The sequence below is a fragment of the Melopsittacus undulatus genome, chromosome 7 (genome assembly GCF_012275295.1).
Source record: "Melopsittacus undulatus isolate bMelUnd1 chromosome 7, bMelUnd1.mat.Z, whole genome shotgun sequence".
In the NCBI taxonomy this organism is placed as follows: Eukaryota; Metazoa; Chordata; class Aves; order Psittaciformes; family Psittaculidae; genus Melopsittacus; species Melopsittacus undulatus.
In genome coordinates, this window is record NC_047533.1 from 53,573,932 (window position 1) to 53,600,592 (window position 26,661).

The 26,661-nt window shown below is 40.2% G+C and overlaps 1 protein-coding gene across 1 annotated transcript in view; it reads right to left on the reverse strand.

The window, feature by feature from the left end:
• DKK2 (dickkopf WNT signaling pathway inhibitor 2) overlaps positions 1 to 19,596 on the reverse strand; it is a 46,225-nt gene extending 26,629 nt beyond the window's left edge. Inside the window, exon 1 of the mRNA XM_031048511.2 lies at positions 18,538 to 19,596. Within this exon, the coding sequence (XP_030904371.1) occupies positions 18,538 to 18,795 (258 nt within the window). The 5' untranslated portion in view covers positions 18,796 to 19,596. The remainder of the gene's footprint in view (positions 1 to 18,537) is intronic.
• Positions 19,597 to 26,661: the final 7,065 nt, after the last annotated feature.

A 26,661-nucleotide genomic window follows, 5' to 3' on the forward strand; every position in this document is an offset into this window, starting at 1 on the left:
GTGTTTGGTTTCTTTTTTTCCCTAACAAGAACTGAAATTTTGTGTCTTTATCAAAATTTCTCAAGAAAAAGTTCTGTGATATTTTTGCTTTGCCTGGTTCTAGAGATTGCAAAAGCAATTCTAACAATATCAGAGTAAAAAACAGAAAATATGTTATAACCTTCCTGCTTAATCCACATACCATAGATAGCCTTAGTATATCTGCATATACATGCAGATATATGTCAGATATAATGTGAAACATAATGTACAGGTCCAAATTAGGATAAATTATTACAATCGGAAAGACATTCTCCTTACTATACCATCCCTAAAATTATGTCCTTGGATAAAATTCTCCACAGGTTTTAAAGGTAGAAATGCTTTCGTTACCCTCTGAAAATCATTTTCCACACCCTAACTCATCACTTGCTAAGTCAATAGTAGCACAAATTCACCTTAACCTGGAGCACAAAGATTGGATTTAGCTGTCACAAATACCACAAACTTACAAGTAGTGTATTGCTGAAATGTCCTTTCAGCTCAGAGGGTTTGCACAGGTGGAAAAAAATAGTGCAATTCAGGGAGAGTAAGATTTTCCAGGTTTTAATAGATCACAGTGAGTTCTCTTTACGGAGAAAGAACTACGGATTTCAAATTCATATGGATACCTGAAGAAGCAGCAGAGTTATAACACTGCCTTTTATTATAACTGCCCATTAAATTGCTACAACAATTTTGTTCATCCTCAGTAAATTCTACTATTACTACTAAAGTTAGCTCCATGCTAAAAGTGAATTCTTTTCCTCATGAAGGAGAATATAAAGGCAATAATGAGAAATTTAGCTAAGGAACAGCAGTGTGAGAACAAAAAAACAGGGAACTGAATGCTTGATTTTCCCCAAGTCTCATTTTCATTGCTTCCAGACAGAATAGTTTTACCATCTTTCTTCAAAGAATAGAAATCTTAATTTTCAAAAGGGTTTGTTACCAGATGAATCCGTCCTGAATTGTATCATTCTGAACTAGCTGGTAGATGAATTGCATATAATTCATGAGGGAGAGTGTTCATGGTACTGTGATTTCAACAGTTCTCTGATAAAAAAGCCTGTTTAGTTTTTGCCCAGATTGCCCTTCTCCATAAGCAGAACATTAGTATCTTGTGGCAACACACTTTACAGACAAACTACTTTGCCCTGCGCTTGACACAGTTGTTCACCCTTCTCAGTTTGTAAAATCTGGATCCAATTTTCAAATGAAAGGTCACTTTGCTGAACATTTATTTTCCTGTGGAATTACTTTACCAATGTTTGGTGAATAGGCTCTTTTCAACCTTGGGGGTTATTTATTTAGATTTTTATTCTCTTCAAAATGTTGATGGAAAACGTTTGTCTTCTGGAGGGGCACCACATGCTTGTGATCTGAAGACTGCCTGACTTCTGCTGTCTAAAAAGCAAGTCAGCAAGCAGAAATACAGACAGGAGGTTAAATGATCATTAAGTATCTAAACGAACTGGGAATTACAACCCCAGTTTCAAAGTCTGTCAGATGAATTAAGTTCCAATCTAATTCAGAGTCCTGGGAACTTAGATTTCTGTACACTGAAGAGTTTTCTAAACTAAACAGTGTAATATCACAGAGAGAATGGTAAGCAAGCATGAAAGCTGAGAAGGATAGAAAACGAATTCAGCAGTAACCTGCTGATTCAAAAGCAAATGTGGGTTCTCAAAGCAAATACTTTTCCTATCAGCATTAAGCTGAGATATTCTTCTGCTTGGAATTTCTACAAATAGTGAATAGAGCAAAATTTTTGTCCTTGAATGATTAATACGAAGAAAGCAGCTTTTTATTCCAAGAATTTTGACGGAAAAATTAAGCAGTCCCAGTGAAGTTTTTAGTTTCCATTCCATGTTTTTCTGTTTCCTCTTAAGCACTAAAAATGCTCACAAATTCTGATGCTTCCAGGAATTCTAGAACCAGAATATTCTGTCAAAAAATGGAGTTCCAAAAGTAGAAAATATGTTACATATGCATCTTTTGAAAATAAATATTTCCAAGGCAAATTTAGAAAATAATTTTGTTTAAGGAAATATTGATTTTAACTGTATCATTTTTAAACTGTGTACTAACTATTAAGCTTTATGACATTTAACACCATTCATTAATTCTCTGAAAATGCTCTACTTCATGTTGTGTAAATGTTTGGATTGGCCATCTTTGTTATCATCTTCCAAACATCTTGAGTTCCTTGAAATATCATTTATTTGTTTTAGACAAGAGCATTTTTACATCATGGGGAACTTCAGATGGCATACAATAGCAAGTTTTTGGAATCACTGACATAAAACTTTAGCATAATTGATGACTGAGCTGACCAGACATTATAGTTAAAATGACAGGCTTTCACTCATGGGTTAATCAAGTAGTCCCTTTATGCTTTTGAAAGAAATGGTCATCTGCTGAATACAGGTCTTGGTGCAAGTTTCAGTCAACTGAAGTAAATTCATTTTAATTTACACTCACATAACAGTGGACCATCTTGGGAAGGTAATTCCACTCTGTGCCTTTGAACTGTTTGAATGACTAAGGTTAACTTCTGCACCCTTTAATAATAATGCTACAATCCTTTGAAGGTAATGCAACATGGAAGTTAAAGTATTTCTTTTTGCATATATTGGAAGTCTGCTGAATTGTAAGAAAAGACTTAGATGGGCCTGGATAGATGTCTTTGGGAAAAGGAGAGGCAAGATTCTGCTCTAAATCCTACTTCTTATTTCAAACAAAAGTTTGAATTTCTTTCAAAAGAAGCACCTACTTCTTATTTCAAACTCTGGGTCATAAACGCAATTTCTGTATTTTCTCTTTTTAAGCAAAGAAATGTCATTGGATAACTGAAAACCATCTCCAAAACCCAAAATCATTCTTGGTCTCACCAATGCATTTCTATCAGTAACAGTAATGCTGTGACATTAAGATGCAAGTAGCCAACCAACGTTTTTATCACCACATCATGCAAACCTGTACTGACTTCAGTGGCTGACAGTGCATAGGCTAGAAAAGACTTGGTAACTTCTCCAATCACGAAGTCTTCCAATCAGGGAAGACATATTATTTTTAATAAACTATTACCAGCTCTATTCTTTTCTTGAATGTTTGTGCAGTGTTGATCCATGCACTCTAATTTTATAATAATTTAACTATTCATTTTTATTTACCATCTTTCAAAGGCATAATACCACTGTCTTGAGAGGAGAACAAGTGAGAGGAATTTGGAAGTTTTAACTAAATTTTGAAAGCGCTGAAATGAGAACAGACACAGACAACATAGTGGAGCTGTGACCCAGGCTTTCTGTAGACAACTAGTTAAATAGGCTGATAAGCACCCAGCACCTTCCAGCTATGACCTGTAAGTATTGCTGGAAAAATCAGACTACTTACATGAACTGCAAAAGGGACCTGACAGTCCCACATCAGTCTGGAAAAAGCAAAACCAGCCAACCATTTGTGGCCCTAGTAAATATTGTATCACATGCCCATTAAAAGCAGTGTGTTCAGATAATGAGTATTCTATATGCACAAAATCAGCAAATGACAAATACACACCATTAGCTTGGATTGTTTTTTCCTGGCAAAAGAAGATTTCCCTATTAAAATTCCCAATTTTAACACCATTTTTGTTGGTTTTAAAGGGTACTTCAGAGTAGCAAGTTCCTTTCCACTTTTGCTTTAAAGTAGGCAGACTGAACTTGGAAACATCTATCAAAAAATCATGTACTGCATTAGCCATAAATGTGACAAGACTCATCACAACAATTAACTTGTCAGAGGATGTTATGTCTTGCTTTCAAGTACAGTGGAGAGGCAGCAGCTCTGCCAAGCTATTTACTGAACCTGGGTGGTTGGAATGCCAAAGTAAACAGGTGTGTTAGCCCTGGCTTTTAACTGGTTTGGAGCTTACTGGTGGAAGAGGTAACCAAAGCAGACTATTGATGTTCATTAAGTCAGAACTGGCAACTCGAGACTGCAGCCAAAGGGAGCAGCAAGGGGAACAGAGTATTTTTTAGACTGCAAATTCCCTCTTCTGGCTAATGTGAAGGGAGATTGGATAAAAGCAGAGAAAAGATTCCACCCCCACCACCAGCACTAACAACACAATGACTTCTGATTAGGCTCCCTAAAACCTCTGCTCAAACAGACTTGAAAGATAAACTAGAAGATTCTTGGGTTGTTGACTGTAATCCTGAGTTGCTCTTTGTCTTCAGTTGTATCTGTTGGTAGATGGAGCCAACCAACCCTATACTTTCCTGGTGTGAGAGTATTTCCCATTAAAACTGTAAATTAAAATGTAAATTTTGGAAACATTAGACTTTTCAAAGAGCTGTAAGATTGTGCTAACAGCAGAAATTATATAGTTTTCACTAGTAAAGCATTCCATTAATTCATCACTGAAACATATAAAGCATATGTAAAGGAGGAAAATCTCACTTTTGTCTTCCAGGGTTGGATATTTTCACCAGCTTAGGATATACTTCACTAAGAGGCAGGAGAAAGTATTAGCTGCTTCCACCATGAGTTCATAAGGAAGTGACTGTCACTTACTCTGCTGTGGAGTCCAAGTTTGCTTATCTTGCCTATAGTGAGCTCTGCCCTTCAAAGATAACTGTGCATACAGAATGGCTAAGACATCTAAGATAAAATAAGGTGAATTCTGAAAGTAAATTTAAGTCAGTTCATAGAGATATATGGTGTTTAACATAGAAGCTCACTACAAAATTATAGGATGCATATATGAAGTTTCTATAAGGTATGAAGATACTCAGCCTGATGAATAATGATAATCTGGGAGAGAAGAATTTACTCAGGAGCAAAAAAAAAGCTTGAGGAAGCAACAAAGGGAAGCAAAAAGACAATCCAAAACCAAACTGATTCTGAGTGATGAAAGTCACGAAAGTTTGACCATTTTCTGAAGTATTTACTTCTCTAGCTGACTAAATGGTAGCACAATTCTTTGAAAAGTCTCCCCTGACTTGTGCGTGCTACATACTTTGTAAATCCATCCTCAGCCTCTTTGTCTGTTTCTTCATTTTTCCATTTCCTTTTCATTATAAGTCATGTTTTCCACTTGCCGCAGCAATTGCTTCGGAATATTTAACATTTTGTCTAGAAGTCTCTCTGGAAAACAAACCCACACTGAAGTTCATGGGAATATTCACACTGATACGCATGGACATCGGATAGGGTACGAAATCGCCTACTGTCATAGATCCACAGATTAACTCCAGGAAAAAATATGCCTAATATTTATATATGCACATCCTGAGGTTAAAAAAAACAACACGGATGCTTACATCGAACCATATATGCTTAAGTTTCCTGATAAACTGAAGTAACAAATTGGGTTATTTATGATACTGGTAAAATATAAATTGATAATGCCCATGTTGATAAAAATTAAAAATTATTTATAAACTACAAAAAGTACATAAAAGTTGCCATAATGTATCAGAACAAAGTGGTTAGCATCCTGCTACTTGCAAATACTCCAAGGAGTAAGAACATAGGCAGGTACAGAAGGATTTCTCCCAGATGCATTCTTCCAGCTTCAGCCAACAGCAGCTTAGACCCATCTGAAGCTTTAAGTTTTACCACTGCATTTAGTACCTACCACTGCAATCTCTCATCTCTGTGCCTGTTTCATCTCCATTTGAGCAGTTCCATATGTCTCCTGCAGCATCATGTGGCAGTGAGCTATATAATATGAAAAAGTAGTTCCTCACTGCCTGATAATTTCCCACCATCTTGCTCTTCTTCTAGGGCAAATATTGAGTGATTGCTTCCCACTCACCTTTTCCAAACTCTTCACTATTGATTTTATATATCTCTGTCCTGTTCTCCCATGGACATCCCTTTTCCAAACTGGGGCATCGTATCTTATGTAATTTCTTATGTGTTAAAGGAGTTCGCTGCTCTGATCATCCCTGCCGTCCTCCTCCCCAGTAATCCTGACTGCTTCTATAGCCTTTTAACAGTGATTCAGCAACATGAATTTAGAAGCAGGGTAAAAATGCCTTCTGTTTTGTTCTCAGTTCCTGATGTTCTACTTGCCTTTTTTTATTACTTTTTTTATCTGCTGCTGCTTCATCATTAACTGACAGCTAAAGTGACTCTAGAAGTTCTCACTGTATGTGCCTAACATCACATTATGCCATTCATTATGCTGTGTACATTACATTATGCCATGTACATTTCTTTATACTGTAGAAATGGAATTTTACTCATGGGTTTGATTTCTCAGATGCTCAGTATATTGACATTTGTGGTCTGTTTAAGTTAGTACTGTTCTGAATATACTTCATTAAAAACTTTTGTGCCTCATTAATCCCTCATTTTCCAGACAATTTACCAGTAAGTTGAACAGCATCAACCTCTAACAGATTTGTGTGAAACTTTGCTTATAGTCTCTCTGCATTGTGAAAACTAGATCTTTAGTCCTGCTTACTTTTTCCTGGCTACTGATCAGTTATTAATTATTCTATTTCTTTGGCTTTTTTATAATTGAGATATAGATCCCTTCACACAAGTGCTTGGAGCAATGGTAAATTACTTGCCAGAAATGCCGTTTGATTTTGATTTGTCATTTGCCTGGTCAGAGGGTGCTGTTTTGAAACATTAACCTTAATATTAGCTTTACAAATACAATTAAGGCCAAGTATTAAAAGAGTGTTTTGTGAGGTAGGCTGGAAGGAAGAGGGAAGCCTCAGCCTCACACATGTTATCAGGACAGCAGAGTGTTTGAGGTTTTTTGTACTGGAAAATATTCAGGTGAAACATACTGTGAAAATAAACTTTAGAAGAAGCAAATGTTCACAAAATGTCTCCTAGTAGCTACTGTTTAAACTAATTTCCTGCCGATTGGGTCATTTAGGAAGGAAGAGGATCAAAAGTAAAGGCAGCGTGATATTTTACTAACCACTGGTCGAAGCATACAAGCACAAAGACTTCCAGTGAAGTCTACAGCACCAGGAGCAGCCAAACTCCCCATTCTGCAGTAACACATACGTGTTGTACCACTGACACCACGTGAACTGTGTTCATGGCTGGTCTTTTCTGCTCATGCTATTTCAGCAGCATGGCTCACTGAAATTCATCCCTGTGCCACCTAAGCAGCCCTTCGAGCCCTTCAGCTGGTAACTGACAGAACTGGTCTGCCCTTCAGTGAAGGAGTAAAACTGAAATGTAAAGTGCTACATCACAAAAGTCTCAAAAGTCTTGCATTTAAAAAAAACAAAACAAAACCAAAACCAACCCAAAAACATCAACCCCCCCCCCCCGGAACCCCAAACAAAATCCCCCACACAAGCTCTACAGCATGAGACCCGAATGCTGACCAATAGCCAGAAGGAGCACTGGAGGTCAAACCAGGGAAAGATAGGAAATAAAATCCAGAAACTGAGTGTCAGTCTGTTGTGCAATCTGTTTTCACAGAATCCGCTAAATCAGTGAATTCCACTGCAGCTCTTGCTCCTACCGCTGCTATAGCCACAGTATCTGTGAAATGACTTAGACACATCTCTGGAGAACAGCATGGGTCCGGTGCTTCCAAAAGGCCAAAGTCAATACATTCATGTGTCAGATACATGTGCCAGGGTAGTCGTCCCAGCTGTACAACACATGATGTGTCAACTGCTTTACATAGGGTGGGTCAGGAAGAGGCTCATTAAAGAGAAACACTACAGCTCTGCTTGCAACATCTCTCCATCCTTGTCCAGCTTTGCACCGAAAAAAATTACACTGCTTCAAGAAAAAGGTTATTCTGGATGGAGTTCAAAACCCATACAGAAGGGCTAGAGGAACTGTGTACATTAGATACAGATCCATCATCAATTTTTCATGTCATTATTTCATTGTTGAGGGAACTGAGTAAATTATTCTGATTTAACTTTTGCTGTAATAGTAATTAATTCAAATTATTCTGATGACCAAACTTTCTTATACTGCTGATGAAAGACAAGAGAGCTCCTTTTCCCTAAAGCATGCTTTGCAGTGAGAGGGTCTCAGCTGAATGATTTCCTCTGAGCTGAATTTCTCTCCTTCATGGAAAAGGCCACAGTCCTACTCCCAAAAGGCATGCAATACCTATTTCCCACTGAAAACGTTCAAGGAGTTAGGTACATAAATACTCTTCAAATTCATCCTATCTATAAACAGGGACTAAAATCTTTGAGATGGCTTCCTGTGCAGAAGCATGTGGCACCTCTTGGATAAAACAAGAAATGACACTGTACGTTCTGCAGAGTAAGGAGCTGAAAAGTGGCATTTCTGGGCAGCATGAATTTGAGTCTGTGGCCACATTTTTTTGGTGCATCTGCTGGGAAAGAGTACTGGAAGGGAGCAAGTTGCATCACTTCTTTGAACACTGAATTGTGACCACCATTATGGACATTCCCCTTTTCAGTGCACCTGAAAGCTGTTCCTGAACAAGTGAAGATATCATCACTGGCTGTTATAGACAATAATGTGTTTTGTCCCATTTTTCCCCATCCCTGACTCTTCCATTAGGACTTTTAGCTGTAAAACAGACTTTAGTCCCACCAAATTCAAGAGTGACAGCTGCAACCCAGACCTGGTACTCATACACCATTGTATAACATATGCGCTGACTTCTACTTATATAAAATCTTTAAAACAGAATTAAGACAATGCTATCCTACTCTTCGTCTGCTTGTTCTAATCGGAGGGGGATTCTGTAGCTAACTCACTGAGACAAGAGCCTGAAAATATCAAATGGCATCTCAGCTATCCAGGCCTGTCTGTGGTATATGCCTGTTCAGAAGAATGAAAAATTTTCACAGTGCTAATCCCCCTTACACACACAATCTGCAGCGCATTTGCAATTCTTCTTTGGCTTTATTTTTAACAGGGCCTTAAAACATATTTTTTCTTAAAATGACAACATTCTTTTCTGCCCTCTTTGTTCGTGGGGCTTTGTGTGCTCATAAACAGTTTAAGAGTTCCCTTCACACCTGTGGTGCACATGTGTGCCTGTAATAAAGTCTCTTATCTATCTTTCACTGATAACTTTCGAGAACAGTGTTTAAGAAAAGGCAACTAACGAATAAACCCAAACCCAAATCCCAAACCTACAGCAGTGAGAGTAAGGCCAATGTGCCTAGAAAGAAGGGAACCTGACTTGTGAAGCTCATTAGAAATCTGCTTTCTGAAGGACTGAGGTGCATCTCCAGTTTTACTGCCTGGTATTTAAACCCTCCCTAACGTGAATTCATTGAGGTGCATCAATAATAGACATTGCATGAATGTACATCATCCGCCTATCGGTCATCTCCATGCATAAAAATCTTTAAGTATTTTATAAATGTTTTTTAATAAAGCCATCCAAAATCCCTGTCAGGCACAGTGTCAAATATGTGTTTCCCAGCTTGGTAAATCAGGAAAGCAAGCAGGGAAAAGCTGAACATTCAACTTCAACTTTCAAACTTATTCTTCCAACCACCTGATAACCTTCCCCTTTCAGTGCTCCAGACAGTTGTTTGTTCTACACTTGAAGTGTAAAGCAAAGATAAAATAGCTCCTGCATTTTTAATAATAATAATAATGCTGCATTTCAATTTACTATTTATTTTGGTCTCCCACTGTTGTTTAGATAATAATTAAACCAAGATTCCTATTCATATAGACAAACACATAGGCTAAGAAAGCCTAAGTTGCTACCACTAAAATCCTTGCACTATCTAGCACATTTTATATATTTGTGCAATAACAAAGCTTAGAACCTCCTAATTCCCATGTATAAAGGATGCGTCTTCTTTCCCATTCTAGTCACTTCACTAGAGAATTGAAGGGACAGAGCCTTCCTTACTGTTCCTACTGGCCCTGAAGTTGGAGCAGAGGCTGAGTGGAAGGCAAGCAGACCTGTAACTCCTTTCCAGTTGGCAAACCCTGCTCAAAGACACAAGAAAGCAGCCTGTACCATCCCAACATTTTGCTTCATCCTTCCTTGATGTTTCTGGTCTCCACATTACTTATTTGGAAAATCATACCAAAAATGCTTCCCAATTAACATAATCTGAGCTATGCTAAAGCTATGTTTCTACTCAAAAACAACGTGCTCAGAAAATTCCCCCCCCGCCGGAGACTTGTTTACACAGCAGGGAACGGATCAGTACGCATTAGACTGTAGTGTTGTGACCTCTTTTTCGCTGCCTCGTGCTGGTTATACTCTGCTCTCACCAATGTCACTCACAGGGCCCCAACACCAAGGTCTCTGTGGAAGGAAAACCCTAAGTTTGCCTAACCACAGGACATTTTGGGATCAACAAGACTTTCCCAGCCTCTTTCAGCTTAAGCACTGGTACAAAGTCTGAGAGAAATTTCCCTCCACAGAAAAAACCTTAATAATCTTCTGGTTAGACAACACCACACACTACATTCTGATACTTAATAAATTGTCATGAAGCTATAGTACACGCATTCACTTGGTCACTTCTACTTTTAGCAATAAAAAACAATTAGGACTGAAGTTCGGTTGCAATTTGTTGCAGCTGCTGTGGCAAGGACCCCCTCAGAAAGTAATTTCCAGAGGATTCTTCTTGTTAAAAAGCCATTTCCTTGGCAAGGGGTGGGATGTCTGGAAGATAGCAAGAGGGACAAAACCAACTGCAGAGGCTTACAAGAATTCCTGAAGAGCAATTTAAAACCCCTGTATTTATTCTAACAATTACAAAAACGTTTATTCAGCTAAGCAGTTTAGCCCCTCCATTAAAATATAAAGTAGACTTTTAAGCCTAACTTCTGTTACTCAGTTTTCCTCACTACTCCTAAGACAATACATGAAGCAGCATCAACCCCCTTGTAGCTTTATGTCATACTGAAAAGACTGTTTTCTCTTTTTAACCCCTTGCTCTGTAACAGAGCTTTGAATAGGGACCATATAAGCCAAAGCATGTTTGTGTTATACTCTACATGAACTCTGCAGTAAGAAAACTGGGGAAAGCACTCTGGCACACCAGCAAATTAGCTGAAAGAGCAGGTGGCAGGTGGAGTCTTCCTTAGAACTTCCAGCATTGGGAAGCTCAAAATCTATTTTCAGTAGTGACATCAGAAAACAACCTAAGCTATTTGAGATGGGATCCAAACACCATTATATGCTGGACCTAGATTTCTATAGCTTCTTTTGAGCTGACATGAATACCTATCATTGTCCATCCAGAGTACTGTGGCTGTACTTCATGAAACACCAGAGTTTTGCTGATGAAAAAAGAACATATAAAATAAATAAAAATGCTACAAGGAGGGGAAGAAGTCACATGAAAGCAAAAGATTAAACAGAAAATGGGAGCACATCTGTCACTGCCTTTATTATTTACAATTTTTTGACAGTGTAAATCTTTCTTATACTTCTGAAAACAAATTAAGTTAATGCTAGCTAGATTAGTTAGGCTTAGCATTTTGCATTTCTGCTAGTGGTTTTATGTACAGTTCTCTCTCCTGCTTCCAAGACCTTGTTTTACAACAGTGTCCAGCTTTAGGATCTTTGCAGGTGGTCAAGAAGAGGTGCACTATTTTCTGTAGGAGCACATAGCAAAAGAAACAATTCTGGAAACTACCCTGCTTTGTGCAAAAGGAAAAATAACGGAGCTTGTCCCCCATCAGATGCATTACTTTTCCCAATGCCAGTCTAGTTAAGAATGAGATTCCAAGAATACAAGTTTCCTGCTGCAACATAAACATATTCTGTTTGCAATTCCTTTTAAGAGATCTCCACTTTAGGCATTTCAGACTTGCAGAGAAGAAATCACACTGACAGCAAATCACTGCTTCACTCAACACAGGCTGCCAAAATGCATAGAACTGAACCCTGTCCTCTCATTCACTGGACCGATAAATATGCTTTTAAAAGCATGCACAGCCTAGTTCACACTTACATGATGCAAAGAGAATGAGGCAGAGGGCTTGCAGAGTGAAGCAACACCTCATTCTCGAGCATGTGCAGAGCAGTCCACCTTCACATACTGTTAAAAATGCTAAGCCAGTCCCATTTGCACTACATATGCGCAACATGCACGTCTCCAAGATTCATTACTGGGCATACGAAAATTCAATCATATCAAAGCTTAGCTTTAAGAAAGTCCCAAGGGGCTGAACTGTGTGCTTATGTGCTTTGAGGGGGAAAGACCAAGAACTCTTACATTCTAATTATTTTTTGTAACATTGCTGTAGTCTTTCCTTTAGCTGCTAAATGAGTGATCTCCGTGCTCCCACTGTGTGTTTATATCCATTCATTTTCAAAGCTCAGTTTCTGTTTGTGTGAACACAAATATATAATTCATAGATGGATTTAAGGCTGATCCCAAGAAAGCTGTAACTACAATGAATGAAGCTCATTATTTTATTTGAAAACTGCTGTGCTTTGGTCATTTTGTATGGCCATGTGTATCTCTCTCTCTCTCTAACACTACTTTGTGTAGCTCATTCTAGAGCAAAGGAGTCTGCAATGAACTTGGAAGTATCACAAATTCACCTATTTTCACATTTCATTGTAATGTGAAAATTGCTTTGTGTTCCTAAATTTTTCCATTCAAATAAATCTGTCTTTCAACCACAAAGAGAAAAATTATACTGAGAAAAAGTGACAATCTGGGAATGCACACGATCATTGCACATCTTATACCTTGATCAAAAAAGAAGAGTGTTCTCTAACGAGAAAAAATAATTTTGCAGGTAAAAATGATTTTTAATAAAGTAACAAAACAAACCTTCTGATCTTGGCTTTCATATGGGCCTTTCATATTGATGGATATGAAGGTCATAGAAGCTGTTTTCAACCTAAAGTTACCTGAAACACAGCCTAGAGCACAGCACTGAAAGACAAGGTTTTCCAAAGAATCATCCTAAATTCCCCGAAAAGACAAAAAGAAAAAGAAAAGAAAAACTCTTGGAGTTTTACTGGTACAGGAAAAGCAGAGAGGCATCTTATGGCTTTCTTCCCTATTTCTGTAGTGTCATACAAACTTCAACTCCTCAAATCTATCATAAATGCATAACACATAACAACTGCAGTGCCGACATCAACACGAACCTACCCAGCACCATAGCAGGACATGTTGACAAGCCACATGCTAACAATGAGCCAAATGGGAGCTGCAGTCTGGGTCCAAGTTTGACTCATTGCACCCTGGCTCTTGTCAGCCACAGCCAGTGTGGGCATGAGGGGGTAGCATGAGCTTGGCAGGGACTTTGGCAAGTCCAAGAAGGAAAAGATCTCTGCTTTGAAAGTGTTCTCCAAATTAATATTTCTACATAAAACTTGTTTGAATGCACTTTAAAAAATTCTCAGCTACACAAAGCCTAAAGAGGAAAGCAATGCTCGAAAAACAAACAGGAGCAGGAGCTTTGTGGAACTCCTCCTCTGCAGAGTTAAATCCCTTCTAAATGACATTTCCAGGGTGAGGCATTTGTAAGTACAGCTGTAAAAGAACCAAAGGCTCAATTGACAAACCATGAGATATGAAGTGCTTGCAAGATACATCCGGTGTCGAGATAATTAAAATCAAAATTAAACTTGTGCTATATTTGCATCTGCAAAACATCAGTTAATCAAACATAATGAGTTAATCAGAATCATTTTTTTCTGAGGGCAAAATGTAATCATGCTTCATCATCTTTTGTGTTGTCCTTGGACTCTGACAGACTTTCCAGGCAGAAACAAACTCTTTGTAAGTATTTGCACACCAAATAGCTCATCAAAGTCCTGGAAGATTTCTAGTCATTGTTGCAACATTAATAGGAAATAGTTGAATTAAAACCACTTTATAGGAGCTTTTTCTCTATATTAAGAAGTCAAATAACAATAACAAATTGAAGGGGACACCAAGGATGACCCAGGAAAGAGATAATACTCTACATCCCATTTTTGCAACCAAAAGACAAGCCACTCAGCTATTTAGCAAGACTGCTGCCAGTAAACCAATATGCCTCCCAGATTCCTAACAGCAAACAGCAAGAGCAAAGAATACATTCTCTGGTGACCTCTGCAGATTTAGCAATTCTGTATTTATTTCCTTCTGAAAAAAATAAAAAATAAAAAAAAAGCAGCTGTTGCTGGATGTAATTTCTAGGTATTGTAATTAATTTATTTTTAATCCCATGTAGAAATAATTTACACTGTCTTGTTTGCTAGCTATTCAAGATATTGTGGTTACATTTTTGGTGTCTTTGGTACATTTTATTGTAACATTCTCAGGGTACTGCAGTCAATTACTACATCTCACGCTGTTTTACTTGCTACAAAGCATCATCCAAGCATTCTCTAGCAAGTCCTTGTGGGTAGCTACGTCCTGTTCAAGAAACACATGCATGTCCATGCATCGATACGTGTGAGATCAGTGTCAATGTAGCCATTTGGATTAATGCCTTTATGGCTTGGTTTCTGTGGTCTCAATCCTCTTAGTTCAAGCTGTGATGCAGTTTAAAATAAAATAAAAATTAAAAAACTTTATTTAACTGAGTATATTTGGAATACAAAGGCTGATCTAATATCTGCCTGTTGTGCCTCTGCAGTTTTGAAACTTGTCCCAGCTTTTCACCCCTCTCTTTCTTTTCCAGACCCCATTATCTCTCATTCAGCCCCACAGTTGTGCCAGCCCCCTCTCATGGCCATCCCAGTTCCCTTCATTGCTGCTGCTCCCATCTGTGTGGAAAGTGGGAGGGACAGTCCCAGCAGGAATCACAAACCCAACCAGCTATGCAGCAGCAAAGAGCTGAAACAATGGCTTGTGGCCAGGACTTGAAAAGGGCAAAAGATAATAGTGCCCATGGATTAAAGAAGGAAATTGTCTGGAAATACAGTTTAGTAGGTCTCAGCCTACTAGGTTGAGTATGAAGGTGTGCAAACACCAGCACTGATGGAGGGGATTGTATCCCAGAGGCAAGAAGTGATAAAGATGGTGAAATGAAATAACAAGGTTACAGAGCCATCATCCAGGAATCTCTGAAAAGGCTATGCCTTTCCATCACAATATGTGGGAGTTTCCCTTTCAAATTGCATCTCTATAGTTGAGTGAGAGTGTTCATATGGAGAGCTTGCCCTAACACAGTGGGTATAGCTAACACGCGGAAAAGTTAATCCACCATTGTGGCTAATCTGGCCTTTTTCATTTATGACTCTATTCACTATATCATATTTATTTAGAGAAATGATACATCCAGAACAATTTCCCAGAGAGGCTACAATACAGAAGTTTTAGCTGTTCCTAGAAACAGCTCTCTAAATCAAGTTTTGAAAGGGAATTGGTGCCAGACAGTATAAAGTACTGACCTCCCTAAAAAATAACCTTGTCTAACATGCTCTGTATTCTGAGAAAATTTTTCCCTTGTGCAAATGCTGTAGATGCTTTCTGATTCTTTGTGAAATTCAGAAAACATAAACAGTTTGCAGAAAGGGGAAAACAGGAGAGACAGCAAGGAGCAGTGAAGACAGTGAAATCTCACCGATTTAGCACGTCAGTGCTTCTCATTCTCTGCTGATCCAAGGCAGTAAAGGGAATAACAATAGAAAATAAATAATATTCCTCAGAAAGACATAAAACGTAAGTCTTACTAAAATCCTCATTTGCCCTGCCAGTCCTTCCAGCAAGTTGTATCAGCTTGTTTTGCTCATGTGAGTATTTTCATTAATTTTAACTGGAACTTTGCCTGACAAAGGAGCGCTGGATCTTCCCTTTCTGGGCAGAAGCACTGTAACTACCAGCTGAAAGACATCAACACTCTAGATAAGCCATGAACTATTGTATCTGTTGATTTATTGCTGATTAAAGACTCCCAAGTTGCTCTGAGTCCAGAGAATTAACGTAATTGAAAAAAACAAATAGGTTGCTGGCTGATGGGCTTTTCATCAGTTTTAGTGAGAGTCCTCCAATCTCCACTATGCGTATCCGCAGAGGGTTGAATGCACAGCTCAGAGCTGTCACAACAGCAAAATTCTATCAATTTTCCTTTAAGTTGCATATCCTTGTCCTTACTAAAGCTATTTCCTAATTGTAAACAGGACACTCGACTCATTATTTAATGTTACCAAGACATAAAATGTAGCCCTACTTTTGACACCTTATAAATTCTACTCATGCAACAGATTATTTTAGAAAGAAAAGCACAAGCCTGTTCTTTTAGCAAACAGCTTGCAAAACTTCAGTACAAAATCCCATAATCTAAACAAATCAAGTACTAACCTAATAAGAAGGTACTTGGAAAAAATTAAGAGAATATCATGTCTTAACTTGTTGAGATGTGTGACACCACTGTTAATGCAGTGGCTTACCAACCCTGCAACTGGAAGCATCACCAAAGATAAAGCATTATCACAAAACCTACTTTTTAATATTTCTCTCTTTTCTCTCTTATCTCTCTTCTGTTTTCTTCTCTTTTCTCTCTTCCTTTCCCTTCCATCCCTTCACTTCTCTTGCCTTTTTTTCTTTGTATTGCAAGTCATTGTTAGTTTTGTTGCTTCAGGCAGATGGTCAAAAGTAGCATCTATAATTATTTGTAGCAAATTTGAACTATTTTCACGGACTACATCTGTGCAGGAGCCGGCAACAGAGTCTCAGGAAGAGGGTGAAATCAGCACCCTTAACTGGAGGTCAGGCTTTGCTCCCTGGGAGCCAAAAATCACTGATTCTCCAGGGTTCTTTGCTTGTGCTACAAACAGGACACCTTAACATGCATGCCATCTCTTCTACCACTACAGGTACTTACAGTGTCGTCTTTGACTTGAAGTGTACTTTGCGAGTTCTTGCCAGTAACTGCAAGTCCTCAGCAAACTATCCAGGTTGGCAAGTAAGGGGCAAATCCTGCAAAAGCAACTGGTGGACAGTGCAACCCTTTCCCAGGAACTGGGTGACTTATAATCAATCATTCTCAACTTGTGTTGAATACACATTGAAGTGCTAAGGATGTTGTACAAAGTGAAAGGTAGCAAGATTTTCCAAAGGACAAAAATTATATATCGTGTTTGAGTCTGTACAGTGTAGCCCCACAAGTACCCACATGGAAACTGATGAAACTGAAACAATGCTCAGCTGGAAAATGGGTCCTATATAGTGGCTTTTCATGAAAATACAGAAAACAAAAGATAGCACAAGGAGAACATATTAAGAAAGTGTATCATGCTCCTGTATTTCCTCAAGGTGATTTAACATAGTAATTATTACCATGTGCACTAGGAAAGAGCACAGTCCTTCAGTAATATGGAACTTCAACACAGCATCTGTTACCAGACTTTGCTCAGAGGTAAGGAGAGGTGACCAAATTCTGGGTAAATTATAAAACAATTGAGTGGTTAGGGAAAGAAAGCTTGGAGGAGTTAAAAACCAAATTTCTCACATGCAAAAACCTAAACTACCATCACTGTTGTTACACCTGCACACAAAACCAGATGATAACATTCAATTATCAGGAAGCTGACGTGAAACACTTTCAGTGGATTTCTTGAATTTGCAGCTTCTCCATTGTTTTAAGAAAAAAGCAGGCAAGGTACAAATCCTTCAGGCACTGAGTATTTTGCCTTTTTAGTGCTGAATGTTGGCAGCTCCCTTGCTGCTACACTGTTTGTTGCTTATGAAAAGCAGCTGTATATAGAGGCACTAGTGATACCCAGCAGTATAAAAAACCCTGTGTTTTCTGATAAAACTTACCTTCTTCAGCACTACAATGCACAACATTCCTACCATCCCCATTGAGACCTGACAGGGTAGTAGAAGACTAATAGCTTAAAATATTGCTTTGTAGTTTACAACTGAGATTGCTGAATGAAGATCATTTTCTACCAGACTTCCAAGTTTCCAAGCAGGGTAGAGAGGAAAGAAAACTGTAAGTAAGCCAGGGTCTTTTTTTCATAAAGTTTTTCTTCCTTACACACTTTGTATTCAGGGCTATTACTGCCTACTTATCTCAGCTGGACATAACCAAACAAAACTTCCACAACCACTGGAGCGCATACCTAGAACGTATTTCTGTCATATTAAGCAAATGAATGTGGTATAAACTATTCCACTAGGATGGCATCTTTTTTTACTCTATTCATGAAGAAAGATAACAGAGATCAACCTGCCAGGTGTGATTTTTAAAACCATGCTTGCTTCACCACTGTAAACACAGTTGTCACTTCATGCTCAAATATTCCCCAGCTATTCAAATTCCATTAATTTACTGTCTGAGAGTTAACAAGAAATGTCTTTTTTTACTTCTAGCAATGCTTTGAAGAAGTCAAACAAAGAATTGCTGAAGATTGTAATTTTTTTAGATTACTCCTTCTTCCATCAATTATGAATCCTATAGAGAAGATGGAAAGGTTTAAAACCTTCCAGCTCCCACTTGCACAGCTCATAACACCAAATGTGAGATGTTATCATTCCAGACAATCCTGAATGGCGTTAATTAATTAATTTAACACAGGAAAGCTTTGAAAACAATGTGAGGGAAGACTGGCAATTATTTGCATATAGCACACAGACAGATAGACACTCAAGCAATGAAGAGATGTCCTACCTCTACTTGCCGGTGATAGTGCTTGGGAGGTTTTCCCATCTGCTCTAGGATTTTGCCCTTCTTACTGCTAGCAAGTATCAGTCCCTGGTGGATGCCTGCAGATCTGTTGGTTGTCTGAGTTGGAGCCTCCCCCATCAGGGTGGACTTGATGGAGTTCACCTTGGAGCTGGAGCTGTCTAGCTGGGAGCTCTCCACGATCAGGACCGCGGCTAGTAAGAGGAGACAGCAGGAGCACTTATTCCACATCAGCACGATCATCTCCCCTCCCCCCAAAAGGATTATCTTTTCTTTTCTTTTTTTTTTCTCTTTTTTTAAGGCAAAGAAAGCAAAAGAGAGAAGGAAAAAAAAATTAAATATCTCCCAAAGTTGTTAACAAAGCAATGGATTTCAGTGCCACACACTCAAGGAACTGCTGCTCTGAGAGACACAGGAGAAAAATAATTTAAAAAAAAGAATCCCCTAGAAGAAAAAAATAACCAAAACACAAAAAAAGCCACAAAAACACAACTGTCAAGTCTATAGTCACTGAGCAACTCTCTGATCTGTGAAGTGATGCTTTTTCCTCCAGGTCCTCGAGAAGTCCAGACAGTTCTTTAGGAACTGAGAGCAATAAGCCAAAAGGCAACTGCACCCAGGGCAGCTCCCCACCAGTGCAGGCACCAGCACGTTTGCTTGAGCTTCAGAGGAAGAGTGAGCGAGTTACTTCCCCCCACTCCTCCTCTCTTGCTGCACAAGCCAGCAGAGAGGAAACTCAAACCAGATCCAATCCAAGCAGCACCGGCAAAAGCTGGGCTTAGTTTTCTTTCACTCTCTCTCCCCCCTCTTTACTTTTTATTCCCCTCCTCCTTTTTTCTGTCTTTCGCCTCAGCCTCCGGAGCCAGCAGGAGTGAAAGCGCACGATCTCCTCCTCCTTCTCCTCCTCCTCCAGCCCGGCCGGTGCGGTGCAAGGGGTTCAGGGCGCCGTGCGGGCTGGGGGCAGAGGGGCTGACCGCCGCGTTGCTCCCCCTCGGCTGGGTGCTCCGGCAGCCTCTCGCTGCCCCCTTGTTGTTACAGCTGCGAGCAGCGGGTGCTCCTTCCCCCTTCCCCGCCCCGAGGGGGGACACGCCGCACAGCCACTGTCACCGTGTCCGTGTGTCTCCGTAGTGCCCACCTCTCCTGATGCCGCTTTCCCCCCAGCCTGGTGGAGCCCCACTGTCTCCGGACGGGGTGTGCCAGGGTCCCACGGCCACGCACGGCCGCGGACATGCGTGTCGCTCTGTGGGCTACACCTCGCTACAGCCCAGCTGTCCGGCCCCCAGGTTAAAGCTCGCCGGAGGTGATGGGTGCCGGCTTTCCACACGGGGTCCCCAAGTGGCAGTGCCAAACTGAAGCGTGTGTTGGGATGCTCCCCGAAACGCTCGGAAGACTGGCTCTGAACGTCAGTCCTGCAGGGCCGTGAAAGCACGGGGCTGGCACAAGAGCGCTGCCAAATGTCAGCAGAGCCTGCAAAGTCCACAGCCCAGTTAAAAGGCATGTCCAGCAACTAATGCTGCCTTGCAGGACTCTTAAAAGTGATACTTCTCAGAGCCACGGTGCCACTAGCAACCCCAAATAACTATTTTGTTCACTATTTTGCATTTACCTGCTCAATTTCCCTGGCACAAGCACAAACCTGATTGCTGTGAAGCACCCAGGTGTCACTAACCCACAAGCTCAGAGGCACTGCTGCAACACCAATACACAGTGTTGTAGAAGAAGGAAGGCAAACAGGGACACAGGGTGCAAAATTAGCGAAACAGGGGTAAACCCAGCTCTTAAATATTCCCTACTACCAACAACAGATTTAGTGCAGAGAGTATCACCATGGGGCACTTGTGTACTGCAGTAGAGCAGCTACCAGCCCTTGTTTTTCCCCTAGACATGTGAAAGTGGGTGGAAGGAACAAAAGATGATGAGAGGAGCAGCCCTCTTGCTGTCCCACATGTTCATGTATGAACACTATCTTGTCTGGGAACAGTACGGAGAATATTCATGTCTTTCCCCTCTCCTGCAGGGTCCCTCCTCTAAGCTATCTGAAGCTATCGTAACCTTCCAGCTACTCTGCCTCTTCACATAGCACAAGAGGTGAAGAACAAAATGAGCACCTGAAATTTAATTTCTTTTAACTTTGCAGCTGCACAAAAGGAAATTACTAAAGCAAGAAATACCAGGGAGGAACCAGGCACTCTTTTATCTCGCAGTGAGCACCCCGGGCCTTAGTAGGTCTCTGCACGGGACCACCCCACCTTAGGTAAGTTTTTCCACATGCTATCTATTGACGTGTGACTGCTAGCAATGTCTCCTAATGTCAGGGCTTGTATTGTATTACGCAGAGCATCTTGTAAAGAGTAGATTAACTTGCATGTTTTTCTACAGCTCAAACCTCAGAATTGTTTGGGAGGATTTAATCCCATTTCATGGGGCTTTTTTTTAAAAAAAAATCTTATCTAATCATGTCTTATGTTAGGGGATTACTACTGAGTTTTATGGGGGTTTTAAGTAGCAACTGAAATGGCACATCAGCCCCCAAGACTGGATTTGAAACTGTTCTACTGAGCTCTGGAAAAGGTTTCATATAAGCTCACATCTACTGGGTTGAAGCTGGAAGCAATTTTATCAGCACTTGAGCTCAGAAAATTAGATTCAAAATTCAAATTTCACTTTTTTGTGTATTCAGCTTTGCAAGGAGTAAGGAATGAAAAAGGCTGCCTTCTTCAGGGGGTTTGCTTTTTTTCTATCTTCACACAGCCTTAAATAAACTAAAATTCCACTTCTGTCTTCATCCTCGATAACTCCTGAGGACATTTCTAAGAAAATGTTTCTGTAAGATCAGAAAGCAATTTGCAACTTCACAAGGAAGTGATAAAAGCCAGTCCTTTCTGATTGCTTTTGACCTGACTTTTGACACCCAACCCTCCCGGTGTTTCACCCCTACCAAACCCAAAAGCAAACAGCTATCAGGGCCACGGGAAAAGCTTTGACAGATAATTTCATAGAGATCTGGCAGACAGCCATATAAACACCACACACTCACAGAAAAAACACAGCCACAGAGAAACCCGTGAACCATTCAGACATACACACGCAGTGTATATACATGTGAATAGGCAGCCTCATACACTAATGCAGGAGGGCTGATGCTCCCGCACCCACTGGCATAGGATCAAACTGGGATGGTGAAACACAAACCAGTAACAGCTTCCTGATTTCTAATAACAAGTCAGTCCTGCACTTCCTCTGATTACCATGAACTGCCCTAGTCACATTTTGTATTCTTGCTGGGGATAAATACACTTAAATACACAGAACACTTAAGTTACAATTCCCATGTCTCCTCCTAGTATTCTCCATATATATCACCACAGAGCCTTGGATGGTACTAAATTTGTAACAATATCAAGACAGCAGGTTTAGCAATATTACTATAGAAATTGGAGAAGAAAAATGTTATTTTCTCATCCCCAAGATAAAATTATATATGGGTCTGGACTACTCATCAAAATATATGGGAGGTTGTGCTAATTCATACTTCAAACTCAGAATTAATGGCATATTTAACTGGGCTTTGAATCTAATAACTTTGGTGACAGCAATCAGCAACCTCCCTCTAATAATAACTTTTTTTTTTATGTTCTCTTACCCAGGAAGGAACAGAAATTTACAAGTCAGTGGTGGAGTATTCTTCACCACAGTTGCTTTGAATAAGGGAAGATTACAAAGAGGACAAACTAAACTGATGAGGCATGCAAACAGAATCCATGACAATGAAAGCACAATATGATGACCTCATGGGAGTATCATTAAACTCTTCATGAAATAAAAGGACATGTGTGGTATTAAAGAGAGGCACACAGTGCCTAAAGGACCAGAGAGTAAGTAGACTGTCTAAATTAATCATATATCTATTAATATCTTATTAAAATTATTGTTTTAATTAAATAAACAAGAAAACCACATTCTGGGTCTGTAGATGGAGATAGAAAGTTCCTGTGTATTCATAGCTTTTAGAAATTTGAAGAAAACTAGGGAGGAATTCTCGATGCTTTTCAGATATTTAAGTACAGGTGCCCAAACTCTTTTTTTTTCAAATCAGTCCAGATTCAGCTAAGTATCAAGTTCATCAGTCAGCTGGATTCAACTGAGATCCTATACATTCATTTAAATTTAGTGGGAATGGAAATGGGTATCTCTCCAACAGGGCAAGACCTATCTTGTAACTCACTGCTCTGAAGGGAAGATAGTTTGCAGCATCTGTGAGGAAATGGAAGTAGGTTTTGCTTTGCTACCCTGAGTGATGGTTCCCTCCAGAGGAACCAACAACCACTTCACTGCAGGGCAGCTGCTGCCAGACCAGCACACTGCTCAAGACCAAAGAAATCCGTAGATGGACAGAACATTAAATCTGTGTTAGGGCAGAGCTTTTTTCCTGAACAACATCCTGATATACAGATATACTTGTAAGGAAACAAGCTATTTGGTATTTTGTCCCCCCCCCCCCTTTTTTTCTGCTTTTAACTAATATTCAGGCCATACCTTGAGTACTTCAAAGTGGTCAAATACACTTCTAGGTGTGGATTTCCTATGCTTTTCATTGCAGCAACTCATGTCCTTTTAAAGACACAGATTTACTTCACAATATCTATGCAAACAAGATGGTATCCAGGCAAAAATACCAAGAAGCATCCCCCCGTTGCAGATTTGTGAAGGTACCACTGCAACTTTAGATTTTGAGACGCACCAAAAACCTCTAAAACACTTAAGAGCCATGGTGGATCTACTAGAGGAACCAGCTACAAAACTCAGTGGTTGTTAATTGCAAGAACTGCTCTAAGCAGAGGCTGTCACACTGCTGAAGATCAGGCAGAAAAAGACCTTACTCCTAAGTTCATCACTAGTTTTAGGTGCCCAGTTTGGAGAAGCTAAGTTCCACATACTTTATGTGTGTGTGGTTAGTCAAACATTTCAGAGCAATGCCATCTTTTGCCCAAAATGGCATTTTACAGCAAACCATACAGAATAACAGAGGAAGTGTTACCCCACAAATCACAGTCAGTGGCAAATGCTGCTTTATACATGGAATGGCCACTGGAAATCTCTTGTCAAGTACCATATTGTAGAAAAGGAGCCTGCTCCTGACCATTGTGTATGTTACCATAAATCTGCCTGGGATCCTCCAGAGGTGGCACTTATGCCCTAACTATGGAGGCAGTTTGTTTGAAGACTGGATGCTCAGCTTTAACTGCTAATTCATCCTGCAGATTTCCACTAGGCAGGAGAGGCTCTGCTTTGTGCAACCCAGCCACAGAAGCTCACCAGTCAAGAAGGCAAATGTTCATTAAATATCAGTGAGACCTCCAGCTGCAAACATGGAAAACTACAGCAGTGAGCCACTAGTACTCAGTTCTCAATGTTAAATATATATATTTCAATACAGAAATATGCATTTGTATCTCTTTTGGGCTGAATCATCATGCTTTCTGCAAAAAAAAATAGGTTTTCCTTTTGTATTATTTGCACCCATAGAGAGGGGACACACCACAGAGTAAAACTTGTACTTGTTTCTAAATCAGGCATTCAAACCCTGAATAAATGTTCAAATGTTTAAATTTTTCAAACACATTTTTGTCCTGTACAAATGCTTTGGTGTTTCTTCTGATTACACCTGTTTATACATTAAATGAAAAACTGAGTGGCATTAAACAAACAATGGTTTGGTAGAGTTTTTCGTTTCACTACTTATTCTTCCCAAAATAAGAAGATGCTCCTATATGAACTCCCCCCTAGGGATTTTAGGGGGGCAGAAAAGACATGGAAGGGCAAACCTTTTTTCCTCTTGCCTTATTTTCCACTTTTATCTCTGAAACTTTTCAAAAGAGGAAATGTTTGGAAAAGGCATGAAATAAAGGAACACAATGAAAACAGTGAGATCCTTTACCTGACCTCCTCCAAAGGACCAAAATTACACACTGTAAATACAAAATATTATGGGCCAAGCTGTAATCCTATGTGCTTTACAGAATTTTTATTTTAAGCCACTTGACTTCAGTTGAACCATCTTTTATGTACACCAGCTTTAGTTCAGTCTAACATCCTATGTTTTTCTTTCCCTTAGATAAACAAAATTACCTGTTCTTCAAATTAAATCTGGTTTTAATTCTAAATAAAGTATTTTGGGATACTTGTCATATGAAAGGCATTCTATAACACAGAGGTATATTGTTTGTGTTATTATTTTTTAGGTTCACCAGCTGCACTGAATTTCCATTGCCCCTTACAGCAATTCTCACAACTTGGATATGGCCAAATCTCCCTTAGCATTGCTCCTGGGGACTACTCTGTCTTTTATTTAATTTCTGACTACAAAATTCCATCAGGACCATCAAGCAATACCTGCTTTTGCTAAGGCTGCAGCTCAACAATACAACATTTTCTTTTAAAACCCACATTTAAAGAGCTCCTTCTTCCCCTTTGTCCTCCAGCTCCTTATGGGGACTCATTTTTGTATTCAGCTTACAACCTTCAAGCAATTTCCCCCCCCCCTTCAACAGAGAAGGCTTTGCATGGCAGAAAGGGCAAATGAATAAAGACACTGGCCTGTAGGATGGGGAGAACTGATCAAGGGGATCTCCTCACTCCAGCATTTCCACCAAAAGCTTTGTGTCCTGGGACTGTGGCCCAGCAAAGCACCCAGAGGACAGGTTGGGGCATGTGATACCTGAAAGTATGACAGATAGATGTCGGTTCCAGAAATCTACGCTAATGCAGTCTATGGCCACCGCAAAACTCTTCTTCACAGGTGGTATTTCTGTGTTAGCATCAGGGGAACCACTCTTTATACCTTATGCCATGTTTTTCCAGCACTGAAGTCCATAGGTGTGAACTCTGTCCCAGGAGCTGGGCCTGCTCCTCTTCCTCTTTCCCTCTTGACAGAGGATGTGTGAAAGCCACAACCATACCCTGTGATCCAAAAGTGCTGGGGAGACCCTCCTGAAACACGCTGAGACAGGCTGCCAGGCGGGTAAAGCTCTTCCTCCTCCTCCTCGCCTTCATCCTTGACCTCCAGGACATGCTGCCGGTGCAGTGTGGCGATGACACAGCGAGATGCTGGCAACAGCAGCTTGACGTTGTTTCTCAGGACTGCCGGCATACCCAGCAATGAGAGCACGCCAGAGCAGCACTTGCTGGGCTGCCGCATCAAACAAGCCCTGGCAGGGGATTGACGCCAGCAGCAGAGCATCCCCTCGCTGGCGTCGCGCCCTCCTAGCCCAGCCACATCAAGAGGTCCCAGCTCACCTCTCCCTCTAAAGGTTACCCCCTCCCCAAAACTGTCAGCAAGCGCAGCCGCTGGTGTAATTGCTGCCCGGCCCAGCTGAGCCGCGACGGGTGGCCCCGGCTGCAGCCGGAGCAGGAGGCACAACCGCAGCCCAGAGAAAGGCAGGCTCACAGCGTGCAGTCCCGGTCTGGGAAACAGGAGAAGAAATATCACATCCTTTGATTTCTGTACTTTTGGGTCTGATTCCTAACGCCGTGTTTCTCCTAGCAGGAAGGCAACTGATGCAATAAAACTGTTTTGAAATCCATATTTATGATTTTTCTCCTGCTGATTTCCCCCCACACACCCCCCCAAAAAAAAAGGAAAAAAAAAAAAAGATGAGTACTGAATGTTACTGTTATTCCTCATAAATAACTCCTTTTCCTGATTAAAACAGTTCAGGATGCTGTCATAGCTAATTAAGGACACTGTGCTGTGACTAGCTTGCCTGCTTACAGTTCAGGATTTGAATCAACCCCTTTGACAACCATTAACCCTTTGGAGTGGGAACCACTGGTTTCTTGGGAAGACGACAAAAACAAACCCCAGGCCAGCAAAATTAATAACCATCGATAAACACTGTCTCAAAAGGCAATGTAATAAATTAGAATAATTTTGAGCCACCTCATTATTTACTCAAAAACATCTTCACTGTGTCACTGAACTAAACTGGGCCTGACCACGCTCCTGAAGCGATATTTGCTTCAGCATCAGAGACAGAAGTACTTTTCAAAGGAATGGTTTCAGTAAAATATGGTGAAGAAGCAGGTCTCATGCCTGGCAGGCCACAAGTT